At 35.0% G+C, this 23,060-nt stretch overlaps 2 protein-coding genes across 2 annotated transcripts in view; both read right to left on the bottom strand.

The window, feature by feature from the left end:
* LOC144251040 (profilin-1-like) overlaps positions 1-20,332 on the bottom strand; it is a 43,726-nt gene extending 23,394 nt beyond the window's left edge. The window contains exon 1 of the mRNA XM_077794169.1: positions 20,306-20,332. The gene's annotated coding sequence lies outside the window, so the exon portion shown is untranslated. The remainder of the gene's footprint in view (positions 1-20,305) is intronic.
* LOC144250956 (DNA polymerase alpha catalytic subunit-like) overlaps positions 18,957-23,060 on the bottom strand; it is a 62,147-nt gene continuing 58,043 nt past the window's right edge. The window contains 3 exon segments of the mRNA XM_077794116.1: positions 18,957-19,007; positions 21,466-21,588; positions 22,015-22,164. Of these exon segments, the coding sequence (XP_077650242.1) occupies positions 18,957-19,007; positions 21,466-21,588; positions 22,015-22,164 (324 nt within the window).

Raw genomic sequence — 23,060 nt, 5'->3', positions numbered from 1 at the left:
ATGACAGAACTTAATAATTGAAAATATGTACAAAGAGCAACATGATCTTTTATGTATTCTAATAGCAGTAAAATCTGTACTAGTTTGGAAAACTGCTGAGTATTATTTCTTAAACTTGAAGATATACATACTTGATGACAAAACATTTCTATCCCTGAATATGTACTACACAGTAATTAACTGCATAAGTCTACCAAGAGACATGCACAAGAATAAAATTATGTCATTTGCAGGTGTAATGGTGGAACTAGAAAACATCATGCTAAATGACATAAGCCAATTCCAAGAAACCAAAGGCTGAATATATTCTCTGATAAATGGATGCTGATCCACAGTGGGAGTGGGGGTAGGGAAGAATGAAGGACCTTTGGATAGCGCAAAGGAGAGTGAAGGGAGGGGTGAAGCATTGGGGATGGGAAGGACATTACAATTAAACAGACACTATTAGCTTATGTATATATGTATAATTACAGTACTGGTGTGACTCAGCACCATGTACACCCAAAGGAATGAGAATTTATGCTCCACTTGTGTACATTGTGTCAAAGTGAATTCTGCTTTACTGTCATGTAAAACTACTTAGGACAAAAAATCACAGTACCTGGCACATAGTAGATGTTCAATAAATATTGTTAAAGTAATTTACACAAAAGAATGTTCATAATAGCAAGTTTTATCAGTAATAGAAAAACATTGTTGGGCTGGGCTTGTGGCTCACTTGTAGAGTTCTCACCTAGCAAGTGTGAGGCGCTGGGTTTGATCCTCAGCACCACAGAAAAATAAAATATAATAAAAGCATAAAAATTATCAACCATAAAAGAATAAATTACATCTTATGAAGAAAACTGGAAGAAAATTTAGTACAACACCATTATCAGTGATGCTTACATATAAGAGATGACAATATTCTTTTGTATATATGTACCACATTTTGTTTATCTGCTCATCTATTGATGAATTCTTGAGATTCCTTCCACCTTTTGGCTACCATGCACATCTCATTCTGTAAGGATTAGTGGTGTTGAGTACCTTTTTGGCCCTTTTTTTGGAAAAATATCTAGGTAAGTCCTTTGCCCATTCTCTAACCAGAATTTTAAAATAATTTATAAATAGAAATTCTTTATACATTCAGGACATGTATTGGAGACATGATTTTCATGATATTATTTAGTATTTTAGTACTAATTAGTACTCACTCAAAATAAGTTCAATTTCCTGTTACTTTGGAATGAGAATCATAAGAAATAAGGCTGGACTAGTGTGACTTAAGGTTATCACTTTCTTTAGGAATATAAAACACAATATCAGACCATATTTAAGCCACTGTTTTAATTTAAAGTGGTTATCTACTTCAGTGACAATAAAAATCTATTTGTGAAATTACTATTTAAATAGTTTTTGAATTTTATTTCCCCAAAGCACATACATTATATGGTCAGATGGAAAAACATTTATATAATGAGAAATTGTTAGATATCATACATAAACAGTTGCCTAAAATTTATTTTCAAATACATTGTTGAATTGCTGTTACTGATAGCAGTATTTTAAAGTTCTTTTTGTAGAAAACACTTTTCTTTTTTGTTCTTTACAAATTGGTCCCCTCCCATGGTTGATTATAAATCTTGTTTTTCATTTTTTTCCTCATATTAATTCATATGAAGCCTCTTTATAAAGATGAATTTTAGTTTTTAAAACATTCTTCAATCATTATTTAATAGGAAGAAGAAAATAATCTCATTTCCCAATTTACAAATTCTTTATGATACAATTTTATATTCACATGAAAATATCAAGTCTGTCCTTCATTGCTAAAGACATATGTACTCTCTGACTTCAGCAAATTTAGAGTAAGCATTGGTTCCTTTTTTAGGAGATCTGTAGTTTAAAGCTTCAGGGGAAGGTGTATTGTTACACCTCCAAAACCTTTTAGGCACATGACTTCACTTCTCTGTACTTCACTTCCTTTATTTGTGCCATGTTTATGATAAAAAGGCTTACCTTACAGGGATGTAATAAAGATTAATAAGCTAATGCATAAGAGAACATGGACAGAGAAATGCAAAAACAGTCATCTTTCTTTGGTTTAATATCTAATTTTTAAGTGTTTATAAAATAAGTCATTTATTTTAGTAAATTCTGCCAGTTTTGGGGGGGTACTTACCATGTGTAGGAACTCTAGTAAAAATGAATATAAATAAACTGTAAAATATCCACACAGGAATACTATAGAGCAGTTCAAATCAGTGATCAGATCTGATATCAACATGAATATCATTCAAAAATATAATGTTGAATGAAAAAAAGAAAGCTGTAAGCTCAAATATGATATGATGCCATTTACATAAAGTAGGCACATTAACAGGTAACAAAAGCATATAAAAAGGAAAGATATATATCAACATCATAATAGGTGCCTGCTTAGAGGGAAGGAGGAAACTAGAGAATTTACACACAAGAGACTAACAATCCATGATGTTTTCTTTTTTAAAAATGTTTTTAGTTGTAGATGGACACAATACCTTTATGTTATTTATTTGTTTGTTTGCTTTTTAAAATATTTTTTAGTTGTTGATGGACATTTATTTTATTTATTTGTATGTGGTGCTGAGAACTGAACCCAGTGTCTCTTGCATGCTAGGCAAGTGTGCTACCACTGAGTCACAACCCCAGCCCCTATGTTATTTATTTTTATGTGGTGCTAAGGATCAAAACAAATGACTCACACATGATAGGCACACTGAGCTACAGCCCAAGCCCATGATGTTCTTTTATTTAAAGGAAAATCTGAAGCAATTATGACAAACTCTCAACATATTAATTCTGGGAGATGTGTATGCAGGTATTTGCTATTTTATGCATTTTATCTTATAAAAATTGTGGGAAAATGAAAAAAAAAGTCAATTTGAAAATAAGAAATGGTGTTGAGCTGGATGGACCTATTTAGGAAGAGTAGTCAGGGAGATCTTCACCAAGAAGGTGACATAGAAGGGCTGGGACTGTAGCTCAGCAGTAGTGCACTTGCTGGCATGTGTAAGGCACTGGGTTCGATCCTCAGCACCACATTAAAGATATTCTGTGTCCATCTCCAACTAAAAAATATATATTAAAAAAAGAAGGTGACATATAAGCTGAAACCTGAGTTGAAAAATGCAAACCCTGCACAAAGTTCGGGGGGGGGGGTTTCCAGACAAAAGGAACCACATGCATAAGGGCTCTATGGAGGAAAAGAATTAAATATGTGTGCAGAATACAATAAAAATGGTGACCCATGTGGCTGAACTAAAGCAGGGATGTGGGTGAAGGGGTCAGCAGGTAGGTAGCACAAAGGTGAGGTGATACAAATTAACACCTTGGAGTCCAAGGTAAACTGAGATGGGATCCACCGAAGGGCTTGCAGATGCTATTATACTTTTATAACAGAGTTCCATCTGCTATTGGGACTATATTAGAAGGGATAAGAGAAGAAGGGAAACACCAGAGGAAGGCTGCTATGGTGATCCTAGTCACAGAGGATGGTGGCCTGACCTTATCATGGGGGTGGCAGTATCAATGAAGAGAAATGGATAATCAAAATATTTCAAAGATAGGTTGGCAGGACTTAACTGAAAACAGGATATTAGAACTGGGATGAGAAGAAAGTAATGGAAAGAACTTCTTCTTAATATAAAAATATTTGGTGTTTGCCCTTTTGTGCCTACTACTTTCAAGCATTCTATTAGATGTTGCTGAAAGATTAAAAAAAATTCCCAGCCCCTGAAACTGTTTTAAGAAAATGGAATGAACAAGCATATCAAACTCATGAAAATCTAACCTGTAAGAGTGAATGAATGTAAACGTAACCTGATGTCATTAAATTGGAGAGTGAGGAAGATCAGGTTAAATCACTCATGGAAAGTGAGTTGTGAAAAGTAAGTTGTGCACAGAAATTTGCGGTGTGGGTGGACAAAGGCAGAAGAAATGGCAAAGTAAAAACACAAACTTGAAAATAATTTGGTAAACAGCATACAAAAAAGCAGACTATACAGCCCTCAAACAAAAGAAAAACATAATTGGAGGTAAGAGAGGCTCTCAGGCCAGAAATAACAGCAAAATGTGTTTATTTTCTAGATAACATTTACTGAGTACTTTCTATGTATCACACATGCAACAAGGCATTAGCACCCATTATTCATTTAATTTTCTCAACGATCCCATTGGGTAGATACCATTATTAAAAAGAGGGAAGCTAAGGCTCAAGAGAGGTTAAATAGACATGGATTACCACTGGGGAAACAACAGAGGCAGAACAGAGTTATGTTTGCTGCCTCAGTCTACATGCTTAGCTGGTAAGCCAGGAGCCTAGAGGTGGTAGGCAGAACAGTTAGAGCAGGGAGTCTGAGGTTCCTGGGCCACTTAATAAAGTTGTTCTGCAAGTCACCTCCCTGTGCCTCAAATTTCTCATCTATAAACTGTGAATTATATCTTCCCATAACAATTCAACCTTTCCACCATGGTTGCACTCAAATAGCACCAACTGTAGGCATTGATCACTTCCCTGTTGCAAAATTCAGTGCAAAATTTTCAAAACTATCATTATTGTCTCTTCCTGAAATCTGCCTACTACACCTCCCTGAAACACTCTTTCCTGGCTTCCATGACACCACTTGTTGCTATCTTTTCTACTTTTCTGGCTACTTTTTATAACCTACTTTTTAGGTTCATTCTCCTTCAGCAAGCTGAGGATCCTTACACCCATTCTTTTTCCACTCTCTCCTCTCTCCCAAAAAAATCTCATTCATCTCCATGGCTTAATTTACCACTTATATATCAATGACTCACAAGTTTATATCCTGCCACTTCAAACTTAACATATCCTTAACAGGGTGCTGTTGGATAGGAGAAATAAATTCTAATGTTCTATAACACAGTAGGTTAATAATGAGTGAAAACCTTTAATTGAATATTTCAAAATAGCTAGTGGAGAGGATTTTGAGGAACCCTACCACAAACAAACAAATACTTGCAGGGGTGGATATGCCAATTGCCACAGTCTAAGCATTAAATATTGTATACATGTAATGAAATGTCACATTGTGCCCCATAAATATGTACAATTACTATGCAACAATTAAAAATTTAATAACATTTTTTAAAATTAACACATCCGAGATCAAACTATTCATTATTCCCTCTCCCTGCCCCAAACTTGGTCATATTCCAGTCTTCTCTACCTCAGTAAAAGGCACCTCATCCATCTATCTGCACAAATCAGGCATTCAGGAGCTGACCTTCATACTGTTCACATGCAAAACTCCACATCAAATTTATTACCAAGCTTTGATGATATTTCTCTCTTAATCCTACCCCAATTGCTATCATCAGCGAAGCTACCACCATATCTTGCCTGAAATATTCTAATAACAACCTACTAATCAGTTTCCCCTCATCCACTGTGACCCATACAATTCACTCAGAATGATGTTCTCAAAATGTCAGTGTAAGCCAATTGCTCTCATCTCCACATAAAACCCATTAACATTTGCCCCTTACTCAAAAATGGCCTGCAAGGCCTGTATGGCCTGACTGTGGCCACTTCCCAGCCTCGTCTCACATCACTCCCTACTTCTTTAGTACAATCCTGTTAAATCAGCCTTCTCTATATTCCTTGGCCACATAATGCTTCTACCCACCAAAGGGCCTCTGCACATGCTATCTTTCATCCTGGAATACTTGTCCTACAACACTTTTTTCTAATTAACTCCAGCCCATACTCTGCAGACTCAAGGGCTATGGGTTCTGGAATCCTGTTTCATTCTAGGTCAAGGGCCTTCCACTGCTATCAGCACTCAGAAATTTATGTTTCTTTTCTTAGCACTTATTTTCTTCAGAATGGCATAAATATTCACTTGGCCATTTGATTAATTGCTCTCACTTTCCAAAATGAAAACTCCATGAAGACAAAATCCTTGAATACTTACTCTTACCATCAATTCTCCAATACCAGAACCATGCCTGATACCTAGTAGGTGCTCAATACCTTGCACAAACGCTTCCTCTGGGTAGTTCTAAGAAACAATAGTAGAAGGACTACACTATGCTAAGGACTTTGTAACTGAAGCCCACTGTTACCTCTGACACTATCATCTTCTGACAAGGAAGAATGACATGCTCAAAGCAAATGAGTGGGTGAACATGGCACCCTTGGTGTCTATTCTAGGGCCTTCTCCAGTGCAAATGCTGGCATTTCCATGTGGTTTTGTACCTACAGAAGATCCTTTCCCTTGTTTACTAGTAAGTAATCATGAGTTTTGTCTTCCAAGCTCTTGCTCTAGTTTTATTGGAATCATTACCTAAGGTTTTCATCTCAAGCTGGCAGGTCACTAGCAATGTCATTTGTCTCCATTTCCCTCCATGGTACACACTCAGCAAATATTACTTGAAGAATTTCTGGCTATGAGGCAAGAACCAGTAATTGAATTAAATATTTTCACTGTCTCTAAGTCAGTCTGCTGAAAACAAATTATTTTCTCTGCCCTATCAGGACACAATTAAAGAAGAAATATCCAGATTTTTTCTGTGGTTAAATTATCAGCTGTCCATTGCATCATGCCATGCAGTCCAACGTAAATAGAACACGTACCCTTCCCTGTTGGCCAGTGCTCAGAAATATGACATGTGGTCTCAAGATCAATGTACATTATTAATAGCCTATGAGCTTATGCCTTTCCCCACCCACCCCCAACTGTTCTCCCTACCACCCTCCTGCACAGGGCTGAAAATGTTGCCTGCCACTACATCAGCATGGGAAAAAATACTGAAACAAATATAGACAAATGTCTGATAATCCAAATTATGAAAGAAACCTAATAGCTTTTGTTCTACTCCCATCCTTACTCAACTCAGCCTCATCACTAGTTTCAAACCATCAAAGCTTTTGTTAAATGTAAAAAAGCCAATAAAAATAGGTAACAGAAAAATAAGCCCCAATCTGTAAGGAAGAATTAGTAACTAGAACAATTCCAAAGATTACATATAAACTGTTTCTGGAAATCACTCATGCTTTGCTGTCCTTTTTTTAAATGTGATTAGTGATTCACTTTTCATTTACATTCCATTTCAGACTGCTTTTCAAAAGAGAGGGAATTTTCAAAGAAAAAGTTTAGATTTTTGAGACTGACACATTGAAGTTTAATATTGGGATATAAACTAATTCAACCAAAAAAAATAATAATAAAAAGGAAAAAGCTGAAAATCCAACAGTAGCACTCAATTTCAAAGGAGGGACAACATCTCTAAAACAATGACTACGGGGCTCAGGAATCTCTGGATTAAAATCAAACAGCTTCTTCACAAATATATACATACGCAAAAAAACTATTCTCCCCAACTTCCAAAACTCCTACAACTTACCAAACTCAGGTCACTGCAATTTTACACAGTATTTATGATCTGGTGAAATGACACAGGCTTACTCTGCTCACTAACATGATGAAACACAAACAGAAAGAGCTAATTCTATTACTTTTCCCTCAGTTAATCAGTCCTAAGCCATAAGCCCAGCAAGTTTGTTTTGTTTTTAAATTTGACATGGATATACCTTTAATGTGCCTGACTATATGCTTCAAGCCACCATACAGCACTGACAAAAGTAAATTCTTCCAATTAGCAATAAATATACCCAGCATGGCTAAAGTAGGGAAATAGTGTAGTAAAATGTTATACACTGCAGATGCAAACAATTGGGCATCTGATTAATTTGGGGTTGGGGAGGAGGAAATATGCAAGGTTGTCAAAAGCTGCCATGCCACTCATAAATATATTATCTGAGCAGATGAGAAAGGAGAAAACCTACGGGGGAGAAAAGGTCAGTATTTTAATTTTTAGCAATTCTTTCTCTTCAATCCATTTACTTACAATTTATGAAAAGAGAAAAATGGATACAGGGGGAGAAAAAGTGAAGTTATATGGTATTTTCCTCTTAGAGTAGTTTTATCCTGGAAATAACCTATGCAGACTGACTGTATAACCAGACAATTAAAGCGTACACCAGTTTCTATGCCACTGGTGAATAGTAATTAATAACTTCACACTTTTTGTCTCTTAACAAGAAGGGAATGGCACTTTCAAAATCATTACTGCTCTGTCATCTTGGTTCATTGCCAAAGCAAGGAGCTTCAGAACACCTGTCAAATAACACGCAGCTTGTGGAAAAGAAACATATACCAAAATAGGATCATATAAAATTTTCACGTATGTAGAGAATGGAATGAATTTGGGTTAACAAAAAGTCACTCATTCTGACAAGCTTTGGGGGAAGAAAGGAAGAGATTTCCAAAGAATGTATATGACTGGAGTCAATATAATGAAAATCTACCTCAGCAGTGATCAGTGGCATCAACACAAAGTCTAATAGTAGTTATATTCTCAGCCTTAGCCACATTTCCAATTGTTTCAGTAATTAAAAGGACAAAATGCCTCTGCCTTCTCAAATAAGAATGCCTAAGTCAAATGTTTAACTATCCTTTTCCTTATTCTGAGTATCCTGTCCATTCTTATAAACTAAAAATAGGTTTCCATGCCAAGATTCTGTTAAAAATATTCATCACCTCACATACACCCATCTATAACTGCAAAAACATGTAGGTGAGTATCATCCCAGAGGTAAGGCAAATAAACATCTATTGCATGGTGCACAGGCCAAGATCAAATACAAACATTTAAAGCATGATCCCTGAACCATTAAACAGAAGTGGAGATTAGAAAATATAGAAATAATTTGAAGTATAGGCTTTCCTTTTATTTTTATGTTTGTTAATTAAAAAATCAATTTAAGTACTGATACTAATTTTGTGCAGATCCATTTTAAATATAATAATAAAAAATTCAACGTATAGGTGAAAAAAGAAGCCAAACCCCATTAGCACATAGTAGGTACTAAGTTTTGTTTGTTTTAATGAACAGTTGACTATTACATGTTCTCAGTATACCATATGCTATGTGAGATTGCTTTTGTTGATGGAATTACTAATTATAAACAATATGACTTTGTAATGTCTAGTCGCTGGACAAAACTGGGACTGTCTTCATCTTTGCACTGCCAGCAGCAATTACAGCATGGAGGACATGCTGGAGACTTTCCTTGAAGATTACTGAATCCATGGAAGAACGAAGTTTCTGATAATTAGTGTTTGGCTAAGTTCAATCATTTACTAACCTGAAGGGAAGGAAATCAGGAAAAAGACCCAAAGACAATCACAAAAGTAAGATATTTTGCATATAAATGTTTGGTTAAGAACTGTCAAGAAGGTTACTACATTGATGGAGCAGCATACTTCCTAGCACTCAGCAGGTACATAAAGCTGATACATTATGTCCTCCAAAGCAAACCCAGGATAACTGATCACTCTATTTTACAATTCTAAAGAAATTTTATATTTATTATCCAACTGAAATACGTCTTAAAAAAGAGCATAAAAAGTACATTATGCTAATTGGAAAGTGGCATTATGAGAGCAATTGTATGGATCTTATGCACACATTATAGGCATTGGAATGATTAACTTACATCTGTGTTTTAGGGGTAACAAGCCTCCACAGGGGTTCACTACTACTTAGTTGACTGACTTCAAAAAGCAGACAAACTGAATTATGTACACTCTATAGTTAACGCTTGTCAGTCTTTGAACAGCATCAATGAAAATCAATTTTCCACTTTCTTGCTCCACCAAAAAAATTTCCAACTTCTAAGATTAAAAATTCAGCTTCTAAGATTAATAGCCTGTGATGAAAAAGTACCTGTGTGGTCCAACATGGCATTCAAGCCACAAGATGACTGCCAGCTGGCCTGGTTACCTTCACAGCACATGCCAGAAAGCTGGTTGACAATGGATATATTTGATCAGAACAGGGCTTTGGTTGTAAATTTGTGCAGTGCTTACCTTCCACATTATGCCATGCAAATGTGCAAGTAATTGCCCTGGCTCTAAAATTCCATTGAGGCTCAAAAAAGCTCCTTTGGAGGAAAATAAGAATTAAAAATAGTTCAAGGAGGGACAAGAAGACTGAAGAAAGGGAAAGCAAGCCACAAGTACAGACTCTGACATTTACAACTTCACAAAAGCAAGTAAAACATTAAGCAGGGAATTAGATTATGTGTCTTTCTTGAAAGCTTTCCCCAAGTAAACAGACTTTCAGAAAATTGTTGCTACTACAAGGGTCCCCATTAATGAAAACACAGCCTGGGAAAGAAACAATCTGTCTCCAACACTTCTGATTGAAATGTTTAAATGAAGAGAACTAAACTCTACAGAGTCTGGAACAAAATCCTCAAATTTAAAATTAAATTTTGACATGGGTACTGCTATAGTTTAGATATGAGGTGTCACCCGAAAGTTGCTGTTAATGCAAGGATATTCAGAGCTGAAATGACTGGATTGAGAAAGTTCTAACCTAATCAGTCCATCCTACTTTGAAGGGATTGGCTAGATGCTAATTGCAGGCACATGGGGCATGACTGTAGAAGGTGAGTCACTGAAGATGTTCCACAAGGCTGCATCTTCCCTGTTATCATCCTTCCCTGCTTCCTGATACCACCATAAACTGAGCAGCTTTCCTCTGCTGGGCCCTTCCCTTGCGATGTGCTGCCTCATCTTGGGCCCAGAACAAAGGAGTTGGATATCTGTGGGTTGAGACCTCTAAAACCATCAGCACCAAATAAGCTTTTCTTCAGTTACTCTTTTCTGGTATTTTGGTTAAAGTGATTAAAAAACAAACAAACACTAAAACAGGTGCTCAGACAAAGGGGGTTGGGGGGATTAGAGAGACAGTCTTTTAAACCAAGGATGCTGGAACAATTTGATATCAAGAATGAAATTGGATGTGTACCTCATGCCCTATGTAAGAATTATTCAAAGAGGATCTAAATTTAAGAACTAAAACTAAAGACTTTTATAAGAAAATACAGGAGTAGAAATCAGGGATGTAATTAAAAAAATACTTAGAGGTAAATGAGAAAACTGATGCAACATATCAAAACCTCTCGGACAATATAAGGTAGCGCTAGAAGGAAAGTTCAATGCACTGAGCTCATTCATTAAAAGAACAGAAAGTCAACAAATAAATAACCTAATATTATACCTCAAAGCCCTAGAAAAAGAAGAACAAATCAACACCAAAAGCAGGAAAGACAGGAAAATAATTAAAATCAGATCTGAAATCAATGAAACTAAAACAACAACAAAAAATCCAAAAAAATTGACAAAATAGTTGTTTTTTTGAAAACATAAATTGATAAACACTTAGCCAAGCTAACAAAGAGAAAGAAAGAAAACTCAAATTACTAAAATTTGTGATGAAAAAGAAAACACAGCAGTATATCTTGACCTTAGATTAAGAAATGGTTCCTTAGATATAATGAAAAGAAAAGGCACCAAAATAAAAATAGATAAACTTAAGTTCATCAAAATAAAAACTTTTGTGCTTCAAAGGACACTATCAAGATAGAGAAAGACAGCTTAAAGAAACAGTGAAAATATTTGCAAATCATATCTGATAAGAGTCTATAATCCAGAATACTTGAATATTGAGAAGTGACATCATAACAACATATATCCATGCGATGGAATGGTATTTGGCCAAAAAAATGGAATGAAATATTGATACATGCTACAATATGAATGAACTCTGAAAACTTGTAAAGTCAAAGAAGCCAGTCACAAAAGATCACACACTCTGATTCAATATAAAAATCCAGAACAACAACAACAACAAAAATCCAGAACAAACATATCTGCAGAGAAAAAAGGTAGTTTGGTCATTATCTAGGATTGGTGAGGCTCGGAGTAAGAAATGGAAAGTGACTGCTATTAATTATAGTGCTTCTTTTGAAAATGTTCTAAAATGGACTTTGGTAAAGATTGTAAAATTAAATATACTCAAAAGTGGTGAATGTCATACTGTATGAGAATTGTATGGCATACTTTATGTGAATCATATCTCAATAAAATTATTATATAATGTTTAAAAATTTTAAAAAAGATTTCACAGAAGTAATCTCAATTCCTTTAACATATAGCACTTCTGCATAGATGAGTAAAATAAAGCCCAGTAAAAGGTCCAGCATTAGCACTTCTTTCAATCATTCACTTGTTCATTTATTCATTCAGTAAATTTTTAATAAATATTTCAGTAAACACTTAATCTCAGTAAATATTTAATAAGCACATATTATGATTCAGTTAATATCTAGTATTTATTAAGCCATGTATTATGACCAGGTGTTTTTCTAGGCATTAGAGAGAAAGACAAAAATCCCTGAGCATAGGAAGTATACCTCCAGAGGGAATATGGTGGAGAAAATACGCAATATTAGAAAGAAAAATATAGTGTGGTAGAAGAAGATAAGTATTTAAGGAAAATAAGGAGAGTGAGGAAATTAGGAGATGTTAAGAACTTACAATTTTAAGACTAGTGTTCAGGCTAGGCCTCATTTGAAAAGATGACGTCTGAATAAAACAAGAAAATAGGTGAGGAAGTGAGGTATGAGATATATGGAAGTGAAAATAAGTAGTGGATATCACAAAGGCCCAGGTGGAAGCATGCCCAGAAAGACCAGAGTGAAGATGGAGAAGACAAGAAAGAGACAAAGTCAGACAAGTAACAGGAAGCCAAATCTTATAAGGTCTTGGTAGTAAAGACATTTTGCAGAAGGAGATGGGACTTTTCATTTTAATGAGATCACTCTAAACAGCGAATTGAGAGTAGACTGAAGGGAAAAGAGCAAAAACAAAGGTCACTAAGTATTTTACTGACATAATTGAGACAAGAGTTGATGGTACCTTGAACTAGAGAGACAGTAGTAGAGCTGTCCAGGTGAAGTTAGATTCTGATATACAGACACATTCATCTAGAGAGGCAGATGGCTATGAATTTGAGACAAACAGAAAAGTCAAAGAAAAATGGTAAGGTTTCTGAACTGAGCAACTTATAAGATGACTTTACACATTAAGTACTAAACACGTATAAAGCACCCAATTATGCCAAATCTACTTTACTGTGTCCTGTAATACTAGAAAATCAGTGATATATCTGTTCAAGATGTAGGTCAGCATGTAATTTACTACAGTTTTAACTATGAGCCTCTATGTAGAATTTTTTTTTGGGGGGGAGGTCATTTTAGTCCAATACTTAATAAATACAAAAGACTGAGGCACATCTGTAATTACATAAAATACTAATATGGTACATTTCACTAGGGTCCTCTGGACAAAGAGATGCAGCAATATTAAGCAGAACGTCTGAAGCAGACAGGCACTCACTCTCTCCCTTGTTCAACCTAAAGGAAAATTAGCATCTGTAGAGTCCATTCCAGTCTTGACTGTAATCTAACCCAAAGGGAGAGTAGCCTATAAAAAGAACTTCTGACCTTCCCCTTCATCTGCTTTCCTTAACCATGCAAGAGGAAGCAAGTCTCAGATGTGACTGTGAAGGGAGGGTGGTGTGACTATGAGGAAGAGCACGAGAGAATTTAGATTGAGAGTGAGGAAATCCCATCTTCCTTAATGAAAGGAGGCCCTAGAACTTTGAAGGTTAGTACTGACAAAAGATTCTGAAAGATTGGAGAAGACAACCCATAACCCCAGGACCATCTCCTACTACCTCTGACATCTAGTGGTATAATGTGGGAGGGAGGGTTGCTCCTTTTCTGACAGAGACATGTATCACCATTGCAAATGGGCCCATGCCTGAATTTCCCCAAGCTCAGATGAGATAAATATATTCAAAAACTTCAGTAAATACAAGGGAAATAAGTCTAAATGGTCTTTGATGAAGCTTTCTTCTCTTATGCACACAGATCCCAGCCCATTTCACAGAGATCTAAGATAAGAATTGAGCCTATCTTTCTCTTCCCAGCTGTCTCTAACATCAACTGTTTTATGTCCACCTAAACTTAGACCTTTCAAAGTCCAAAACCCTAAAGGACACACAGAGGTCAATGTTACAGATATCTTGGAGGTGCTAGTTTCCAACTATTAAGACACGAGGATAAGGTCATGCTAAATTTGTCTCAAGTCTAAAGTTTTGGCTATTTTGAAAGAAATAGTTTCAAGTATAAAGAGTACTTCAAATCAGGTCTAAGTGTAATTCATTTACTTCTATAAATGTAATACAGTGTTATAATAAAAGACTATATGTTTATATAATAGACTATTATATATATGTTATATGATTATGCATTATGACAATAAGTATATATAAAAATAAATATGTATGCATTATTTAATTTTTGGTCACTGCATTTCTCTCAAATTATTTAAAGTCTAAGTTATCATAACCTGGACTGGACTTCCATGGGCTGTTTCCCAAGTGGAGCTTCTTCTTCTCATCTTGATATTTAGCAACATCACTCTCATCAATTTTTAGAGAGGATAGAGACAAATGGACAAGAAAATGGAGATGTTCCTTAGTACAAGTTCATCAATATAAATGATCTGCAGTTAAAATGCCACTTACTTGACTGCAGAAGTTGTTTCTATAGAATTTAATGACATATGACAAGAACCAAGCCTCTAAAATAACTATTAATTTGTACTAAGTACTTCAACTTATTCCATCTGAATCACCACAAATTCTGAGCTATTAGAATACAAATTAATAAAACTGAATACTACTGCATTATCAGATCTGCAGAAATGCAAAGAATTGAGAATCTAAATGTTCCTGAAATATGACAATAAAAAGGGAATAGAGCTGGGGTTGTAGCTTAGTGGTAGAGCATTTGCCTAGCATGTGTGGGGCACTAGGTTCAGTTCTCAGCACCGCATATAAATAAATAAAGGTCCATTGACAAGTAAAAAAAAAATTAAAGGGAATAGAAGTTTCTTTGGTCTTGAATTTTATACTATAAACAACTTCAAAAGTGGTAAATTAAAAAAAATGATAAGTAATCTATGACCACTGAAAAAGGATATTACTTTTTCTTTTATAAAATATGTCTGCTAAAATATATTAAGCCCTCATTTTATTCTTTAAAAAAAATCTCACATTAATCTTGTATTTAAAAAATCAAAATGTTAATAGGCCAGTTGAAATAAAAAATGGTCTTAATGGTGACTATTACAATTCTAGAAACAGAATGAGAACTTGCTTTCCTACCACTCATGTGGTTTCCATGGGTCTGGTCTGTGAATTCTTTATTTTAGGTGACAAAAGCATACATTTTTAAGGCTTATATATATATATATATATATATATATATATATAAAGCAACAGTTCTTTACCAGTTTCACATCAAGTATGTGAGAATCTCTTAAATGCTTTGCACTTTCTTCCCCAAAAATGCACACATAGGCATGACATACAAAATGTTACATAAAATTTTCAGTATTCACAGATCTCCCCTTAGTGCTGTACTTGATTGATAAGATGTTCACATACAACAATCAAAGAATGAGTAAATTTCAAAATTTGTATTTTTTATGTCCAAAAGATGTTTTCATTCCTTCTTCCTACCTTTAATTTCCTCAATTTCACCAACTATGCCTGGCAATATTCAAAACCAGAGTTATTCTTCTGTTACACATGATTATCTTTTAGACCAGGACCAGCAAACTTTTTCTGAAAGGGTAGACAATATGTGTTTCAGGCCTTTCAGGTCACTCAATCTCTGTGGCAACTAAACTGCACACATACTCCTACCTTACAAAAAGGAAAAAAATAAGAAAAGAAAAACATAGGGAAGAACAACAAAATCAACCCTGAGAATGTAGTTACCTTAGAGGAAGACAAAAAATAAATGATAGAAGGTATGGAGAAAATGGTCTTTAGTTGTCTCTATAATATTTTACTACTTTTAATTTTAAAGGAAAAATGCTAATTTTAAGAAAAAAAGATTGGAAAAGTAAAATCTCCACCAACATTCTAGGTTAAAATGGAGGACTCCCTTAACAATTATAAGATTCTATTTTACCACTGACATCAACAAAGGCTAGAGCCTTCTGTCCCAGTTCCATTCCCAAGGCTCCTGATAAGTGCTCCCATATCACCAAGAGGATCCCAGAAAGCCTTAGTCAAGATTGTAATGTTTGCATGTAAGGATTTGGACACATTTTCTAGATGAACAAATTTCATTTCTGAGCACAACTGTAAGCTATAGTCAGTTGGCAAACAGGCTGGCAAGGACTCATTTCAGCCTACTGGGTGGGAAAATGAAAATGCATGGACTCTACGCCCAAATATTAGAGCACACACTCACTTGAAAATGCAATGAGAAATCCAAATCAAAAATAATTTTCTCAAGAGTGCAGAAATAACAGAATGCAGAAATAAAACAATACCAATGTCAGTAAGTACTAATTATTCCATAAAGACAAATACAACCATTATGCTAAGGATTATTCGATGAGTATGCTTATAAATATATAGTAAGTTTTAAATCCCTTAATAAAAAAAAACAAATTCAAAAAAGCAAAATTATATATCAAAATCATTTCTTATTTTCTCTAGATCAGCTTCTAGTACTGTGACTGAGGGAATAGTATATTGTGCCTCCATGGTCAGAGACATATTAGTTACTTGGTAGAAGCATTAGCTTACTATAATAAGTTAAATAATTAGTCTCATGAATAAAACTTGCAATTCAAATATCATCATTATTTTAAACACTAAACAGACTAGACGATTATAATCTTTTGGACAATTTTAACCTTTTATTAATAGTTTCATGAATAATAAAAGTCTAAAATGTGGACAGATTTAAGTCACTAAATGGCCTTCGCTATTGTTCACAGAATAAAATACTTAATTGATTAATGATCTTAGGGTGTCTATAGCCATCTAGTGAACAATCACTTCAATTACCACACCAGACACTTGACAACTGATAAGTTTTCATTATAGTTTAAATATACATGCCCACTTAGTGCTGTAGGCTGACCCAATTTATTTTTTATGTTCTACTCAATACACTGAGAACAAATACAGATACAGATGGTATTTGTAGTGATTCACTTTTGAGTGTCTATAAACAATGTTTCCATATTCTCTGGAAACACTAACTTCCGTTATTCTTAAATAACTTTTCACACTGTAAGGTCTCTCATACAATTTCTTAATCATTAATCCTCTACCGCTGAGCAATTAAAAATCATGGGGGAGTTTCAGGATGAAAGATCACACCTGTGAAAAGACAATATTGATGCCCATTTGACACAACTATTAGCACTTTTATTATAAACCTATTTTTAAAGTACAATTTGCAATTACTGAGTACTCAAGTAGCCATAATATATTTTATTACAGAAATTATTAGTTCACCAGAGCCAAACATGCATGATTCCAACAAAACTGAACATACAAAAAATAGGCTTAAAAAATTAAAGGAAGGGGGAACTTCAAGGACTCCCAGACTATGCATTAATCCATCTCCAAATGCAAATTTTTATTTTTGCAAAGGTATGCCATCAGGTTTCCTTCTAATTAATTTCTGCTCTAACCTTAATATAAGGAATTGAAAAGCAAACTACTAATAAGTTCTTCAAGTTATTATTTTTTGTCCATTTCATCTTATCACCAAAAAAAAACATTTAATAAGTTATGAAAGTATTCCAAAATCTCCTTAAAAGGACTCTCATTTTACACATTATCCTACCTATTGTTATCCCTTTAATAACTAAGAGATGCTTGAAAATCACAGCCTTAACAGTACATATGAAAAATTCTAGCAAACACAAAGAGAGATTATCACATAGACTATTTCCATCTGCTATTGCTTATAATTACCACCAATACTTTAACAATCATTTTTATCTTAGCAAATAATTTGTGTAGAGGACTTTGAATCTTCTAGAATATTTCCAGGGAGGAGTTGTATAATTATTATTTCTCATTAACCTCATATTAAAGACCTACTTCCCATAGGTGCAATATTCATCATGATTTACTGAAAGGAATAAGGGGGGAAGGGACAGAAACAAACAATTCAAATCACATGATTATTTATACATTTGTCTGAAATTCTTTGTTTTTTAGTGAGTCGAGTAGGGGTTTTTAAATGATTTATTTAGTAAAAATTTGTTGTTGGGGCTGGAGATATGGCTCAAGCGGTAGCGCGCTCGCCTGGCATGCGTGCGGCCCGGGTTCGATCCTCAGCACCACATACAAACAAAGATGTTGCGTCCGCCGAAAAAAACTAAAAAATAAATAAAATTAAAAAAAATTTGTTGTTATATTTTTCTATAACAGAAAAACAAAAATTGAGCTTAGGCTCCCTATTAAAAATCTAGCTAAACCAAAATATTGCCCTTAAAATACAATGGATTAGGGGAGTGGGGGAGATTATTGGACAAATTTGGGGCTTATCATTATCAACAGTGCCCTTTTAAGCTTGTGGATTTCTGAGCCAATGCAGAAAATGTAACAACAGGGATTTCCCAACAGCAAGAGGCACTCTCCAAGGGAGTAAATTGTCAACTATTGCCTCTCATGAGAAACTTAAGAGTAACCTTGATCCAATCTCAATAGTCAACCCATGTATTATCACCCAGTTGGGGCATAGTGAGTGCATTTCCAAATACAAAAATAAGATGGTATTCTATCAGAAGCCACTGGATACATATATAGAAATAAAATTTAAATAATTTTGAAGTAAGCTTAGCCTAAGAAACTGAAAACATCCTTCTCTCACTTCAACTAGTCCCTAAAGCATCTATATCTTTCTAATGTAAAAAAAGGTCTATGTCTTATGATGAATATCAAAAACGATGACCTTCTAGAACTAAGAGGCAGAATATAAAGCAGAACCACAGTCATGAAAGATGTTCTGATATGGAGGAGATAGACCTAATTCAATAAAAGATAATCAGAAAGACATGATTCAAATTCAAAATAGCTACTTGTTATCCTTTACCTCTTTGGGGTTTTAGCTTCCTCTGCAAAAGGGGACATTAATACCCATGTCAAAAGACTCTTAGTGGTTTTTATAAAACAATGCAAATAGGTTCTAACATATCACTGGAATTCAATAAAAGCTTTGCCCTTCCTTGCTGTGCCCTAAGCCAAGACAGTGCTGCCAACAAAAGAATGACTCTAAACATCCTGATGTTTGTTTCATAATAATTAGATATGCACTATCCAATAAAGTAGCACTAGTCACATGCAGCTATTTAAGTTCATTTTAATTATAATTAAATAAATCTAAAAATTCCTGTTCTTCAGTCAGTTAGTGCTACAGGTTTCATGGCTAGAGACAATTGTATTGGATAGTACAGATAGACAACATTTCATTACCTTCAAATCCTACTGGATAGAGCTGATATAGACTCTAAAGCAGGGGTCAGAAAACTTTTTTTTTTTCTGAAAGTGCCAAACAGCAAATTATTTAGGCTTTGCTGACCATGCAAGATTCTATCTTTTTTTTTTTATTGGTTGTTCAAAACATTACAAAGCTCTTGATGTATCATATTTCATACATTAGATTCAAGTGGGTTATGAACTCCCATTTTTACCCCAAATACAGATTGCAGAATCACATCGGTTACACATCCACATTTTTACATAATGCCATATTAGTGACTGTTGTATTCTGCTACCTTTCCTATCCTCAACTACCCCCCTCCCCTCCCCTCCCATCTTCTCTCTCTACGCCATCTACTGTAATTCATTTCTCTCCTTGTTTATTTTTCCATTCCCCTCACAACCTCTTATATGTAATTTTGTATAACAATGAGGGTCTCCTTCCATTTCCATGCAATATCCCTTTTCTCTCTCTTTCCCTCCCACCTCATGTCTCTGTTTAATGTTAATCTTTTCCTCCTGCTCTTCCTCCCTACTCTGTTCTTAGTTGCTCTCATTATATCAAAGAAGACATTTGGCATTTGTTTTTTAGGGATTGGCTAGCTTCACTTAGCATAATCTGCTCTAGTGCCATCCATTTTCCTGCAAATTCCATGATTTTGTCATTTTTTAGTGCTGCGTAATACTCCATGGTGTATGCAGAAAAAGCATTTGACAAAGTACAGCATCTCTTTATGTTCAAAACATTAGAAAAACTAGGGATAACAGGAACTTACCTCAACATTGTAAAAGCTGTCTATGCTAAGCCTCAAGATTCTATCTTAACTACTCAACTCTGCTATTACCACATAAAAGCAGTCACAGATGATACATAAATGAATGATCTTGGCTCTGTTTCAATAAAATCTCATTTACAAAAATAGACGGCAGGCTAGATTTGGCCCAGCAGGGCATAGTTTGCCAAACCCTGCTCTAGAGTATTCCATGCCCAGACCCCAATACAAGCATTCTACCCAGAACCACTATCTACCACCTTTAAGAATGAGTGGTCTTGGCTGGGGACGTGGCTCAAGCGGTAGCGCGCTCGTCTGGCATGCGTGCGGCCCGGGTTCGATCCTCAGCACCACATACCAACAAAGATGTTGTGTCTGGCGAGAACTAAAAATATAAAAAAATAAATATTAAAAATTCTCTCTCTCTCTCTCTCTCTCTCTCTCTCTCTCTCTCTCTCTCTCCTCTCTCACTCTCTCTTTAAAAAAAAAAGAATGAGTAGTCTTACATTCACTGACAGGAAATAGCAGTTTAATGGAGTCAAATGAATTTAATATTTACCATAACTATTCTTTTACAAATCAAAAATAATCATGTACATAGTACTAAACAGATGAAGTTTATAGTGTTCATAAAGTCATAGTACCTAAAATGTGTTTGGTATCTGGTCTATCATTGAAAAGCAGATACTCTCCATCCACATAAAGCCAGCCTGACATACTCCTGGAATTCTGAATTTACACACCCAATTAACTGCCTGCTTAATATGCCTGGAGATCTATTACTCATCTCAAAGGCAACACATACAAGAAGGAACTCTTAATCCTTTAGTAAAAGGCTACATTGGCTTTCCTCCTGACTCCCACCTTTCCCTCACAAATACCGATAGTTAAACTCGGTATCAAAAACTAGCTCCCTTATGTTTCCTCTTCAAAAAAGGCCTAACCTGACCAATCTAAACTAGTCATATAAACATTCTCTAGGCCACTGCCCTGTTTTAGTTATCTGCAGAGCATTTACTTCTGTCCTAATATCTTAGTTTTTTAATGTTTGTGTATTCATTTAATTACTGTTTGTTTAACTAAAGTATCTTCTTCATAATAGTCCAGGCCTCAAAAACATGTCTCCCTGCCCCCATCATCCTAGGAAGAATACAAGCTTTGCAATAACAGAGACCTATATTCTTGCTTAATTCTCTATCCCCAGTGACTAGAACAAAGTTTGGCACATAGATGTTCAATAATTACCCCCCACCCATGAATGAATAAATTTTTATTTAAATGCCTATGTCTTAAACTTTTTCTAAAAAGTGGGTATTTAAATCTAGATAACTAGGGAGCAAACTTGTCTCTCCCACACTACAAAATATATAGTTAAAAATACTCTAATATTTAGAGATGTGAATATGATTACATGATTTACCTCTCTTCCTTTGTATGTCACCAAGGCAGCCAGTGGTTTGGCGTAAAATCTGCTGTAGGAAAATCCCAGGCAACCGTACATACTGTTCGCTGTGAGCTTCAAAGCCTTCTGTTGAATGTCATACTGCAGGCCACACAAGGACGAAAGACAAACAACAATATTTGCAGATGCTTAAGAATTACATTAGGTATCTTTCTAGATCACCAATGAGAAAAAGAACCCCTCAATATCCCTGAAATAAAAAGAGCCCTTAAAATACTCTGTCTTCCAAGGTCTATGATGCCCTAACCTCCTGGAAGCAAGCATATATAGACTCCAAAGTTTCCAGAATTCAGAAAGATCTTGCACAGATACATCCATTGCAGATAGAAGTACCTCCTATTCTGAGGCAGTCTAGTGTTTTTGAATGGCAACTTACCCACAAATAAAATAAGCACATGTGCTTGCCCATAGCATCTTGAGTGTTTGTACTATTATATACTATTCCTAAATAATCAAATTGTAAAAGCTGAAATTTTCATTCAGACGTCTCTTAGTGAAAAAATATACCTGAAGAACAAGATCTGGGTTTAAATCTTGCTGTTTCATTAGCTGTTTGACTTGTTTTCTCCGTTCTACCAGTTTCCGGATTTCTCTGGGCAAAATGCCCATTTCTAAGCTTGGATCTGGCAACTCAGGGATCTGTTCTTGTTCTCCATCCTGATAAACACACAACAGAAATTTTCAGAGAGTAAAACTTCAGTAAAATAAAATTCTAAAATAATATTTGGTAGGCACTTTACCCCATGATCACATCTTTAAAAGCTTCTTTCTTATATGAGTAAAGATTAACGTTCCCTAAGAAAGAGTTGAACAGATTGCAGACCATGGCCCTTCCCACTACCACCTTCCTCCCACCCGTGTTCTATCAGCCTGTCATTCCCAATATCTCCCACCCCTGTAGTTACTCACAAATTTTGATTTCATTTAAAGGGATGGGTTTTTACACATGCTACCATCCTCTTCAACAAGATTGAGGAGCAACATGTTTGGGGAAATTGCTTTTAAAATACAAACGCTCAGACAGACTTCTAGGATTTAAAAAAAATAACCAGCAGCTAAACTACCATTTTAAAGCATTTGTACGACCAAACAAAATGCTATAGAATTTAAAACTATGGGGAATCATAGCAATTATTGTAAATGTTTTAGACTAAAAATAAAAAGCTAAATACTAAACTAGCAAATTTCTTTTAAGAATTTGAAGCACATTTAAATAGGCCATGACATTTCTAAAAATTAATACAAATATATTCCTTAGCACTGATGTTATACTTTTTACCTATAAATTGCTTTACAATTGGCAGAAGAATAGCAACATTTTCAAAAAGCAACCAGCAGTCTTCTTATATTAAAATTTACAGCAGGAAAAAGCAGGGAAAGAATTAGACCATTTTTCTCAAGTCTCCATTAATTCTATTAACAGGCTACAAAGAAAAGCCAGATGCATTTGCCCTTTCAAAGGTACAAAATTTAAAATAAACCTCTTAGCTTAAAGTATGTCAAGTCAATGCCATTTGATAAGCCAGCCTTTACAAAGTATCTAATTTTATAAA

This window comes from Urocitellus parryii, chromosome Y (genome assembly GCF_045843805.1).
Source record: "Urocitellus parryii isolate mUroPar1 chromosome Y, mUroPar1.hap1, whole genome shotgun sequence".
Classification (NCBI taxonomy): Eukaryota; Metazoa; Chordata; class Mammalia; order Rodentia; family Sciuridae; genus Urocitellus; species Urocitellus parryii.
This window is presented reverse-complemented; position numbering and strand designations above follow the sequence as displayed.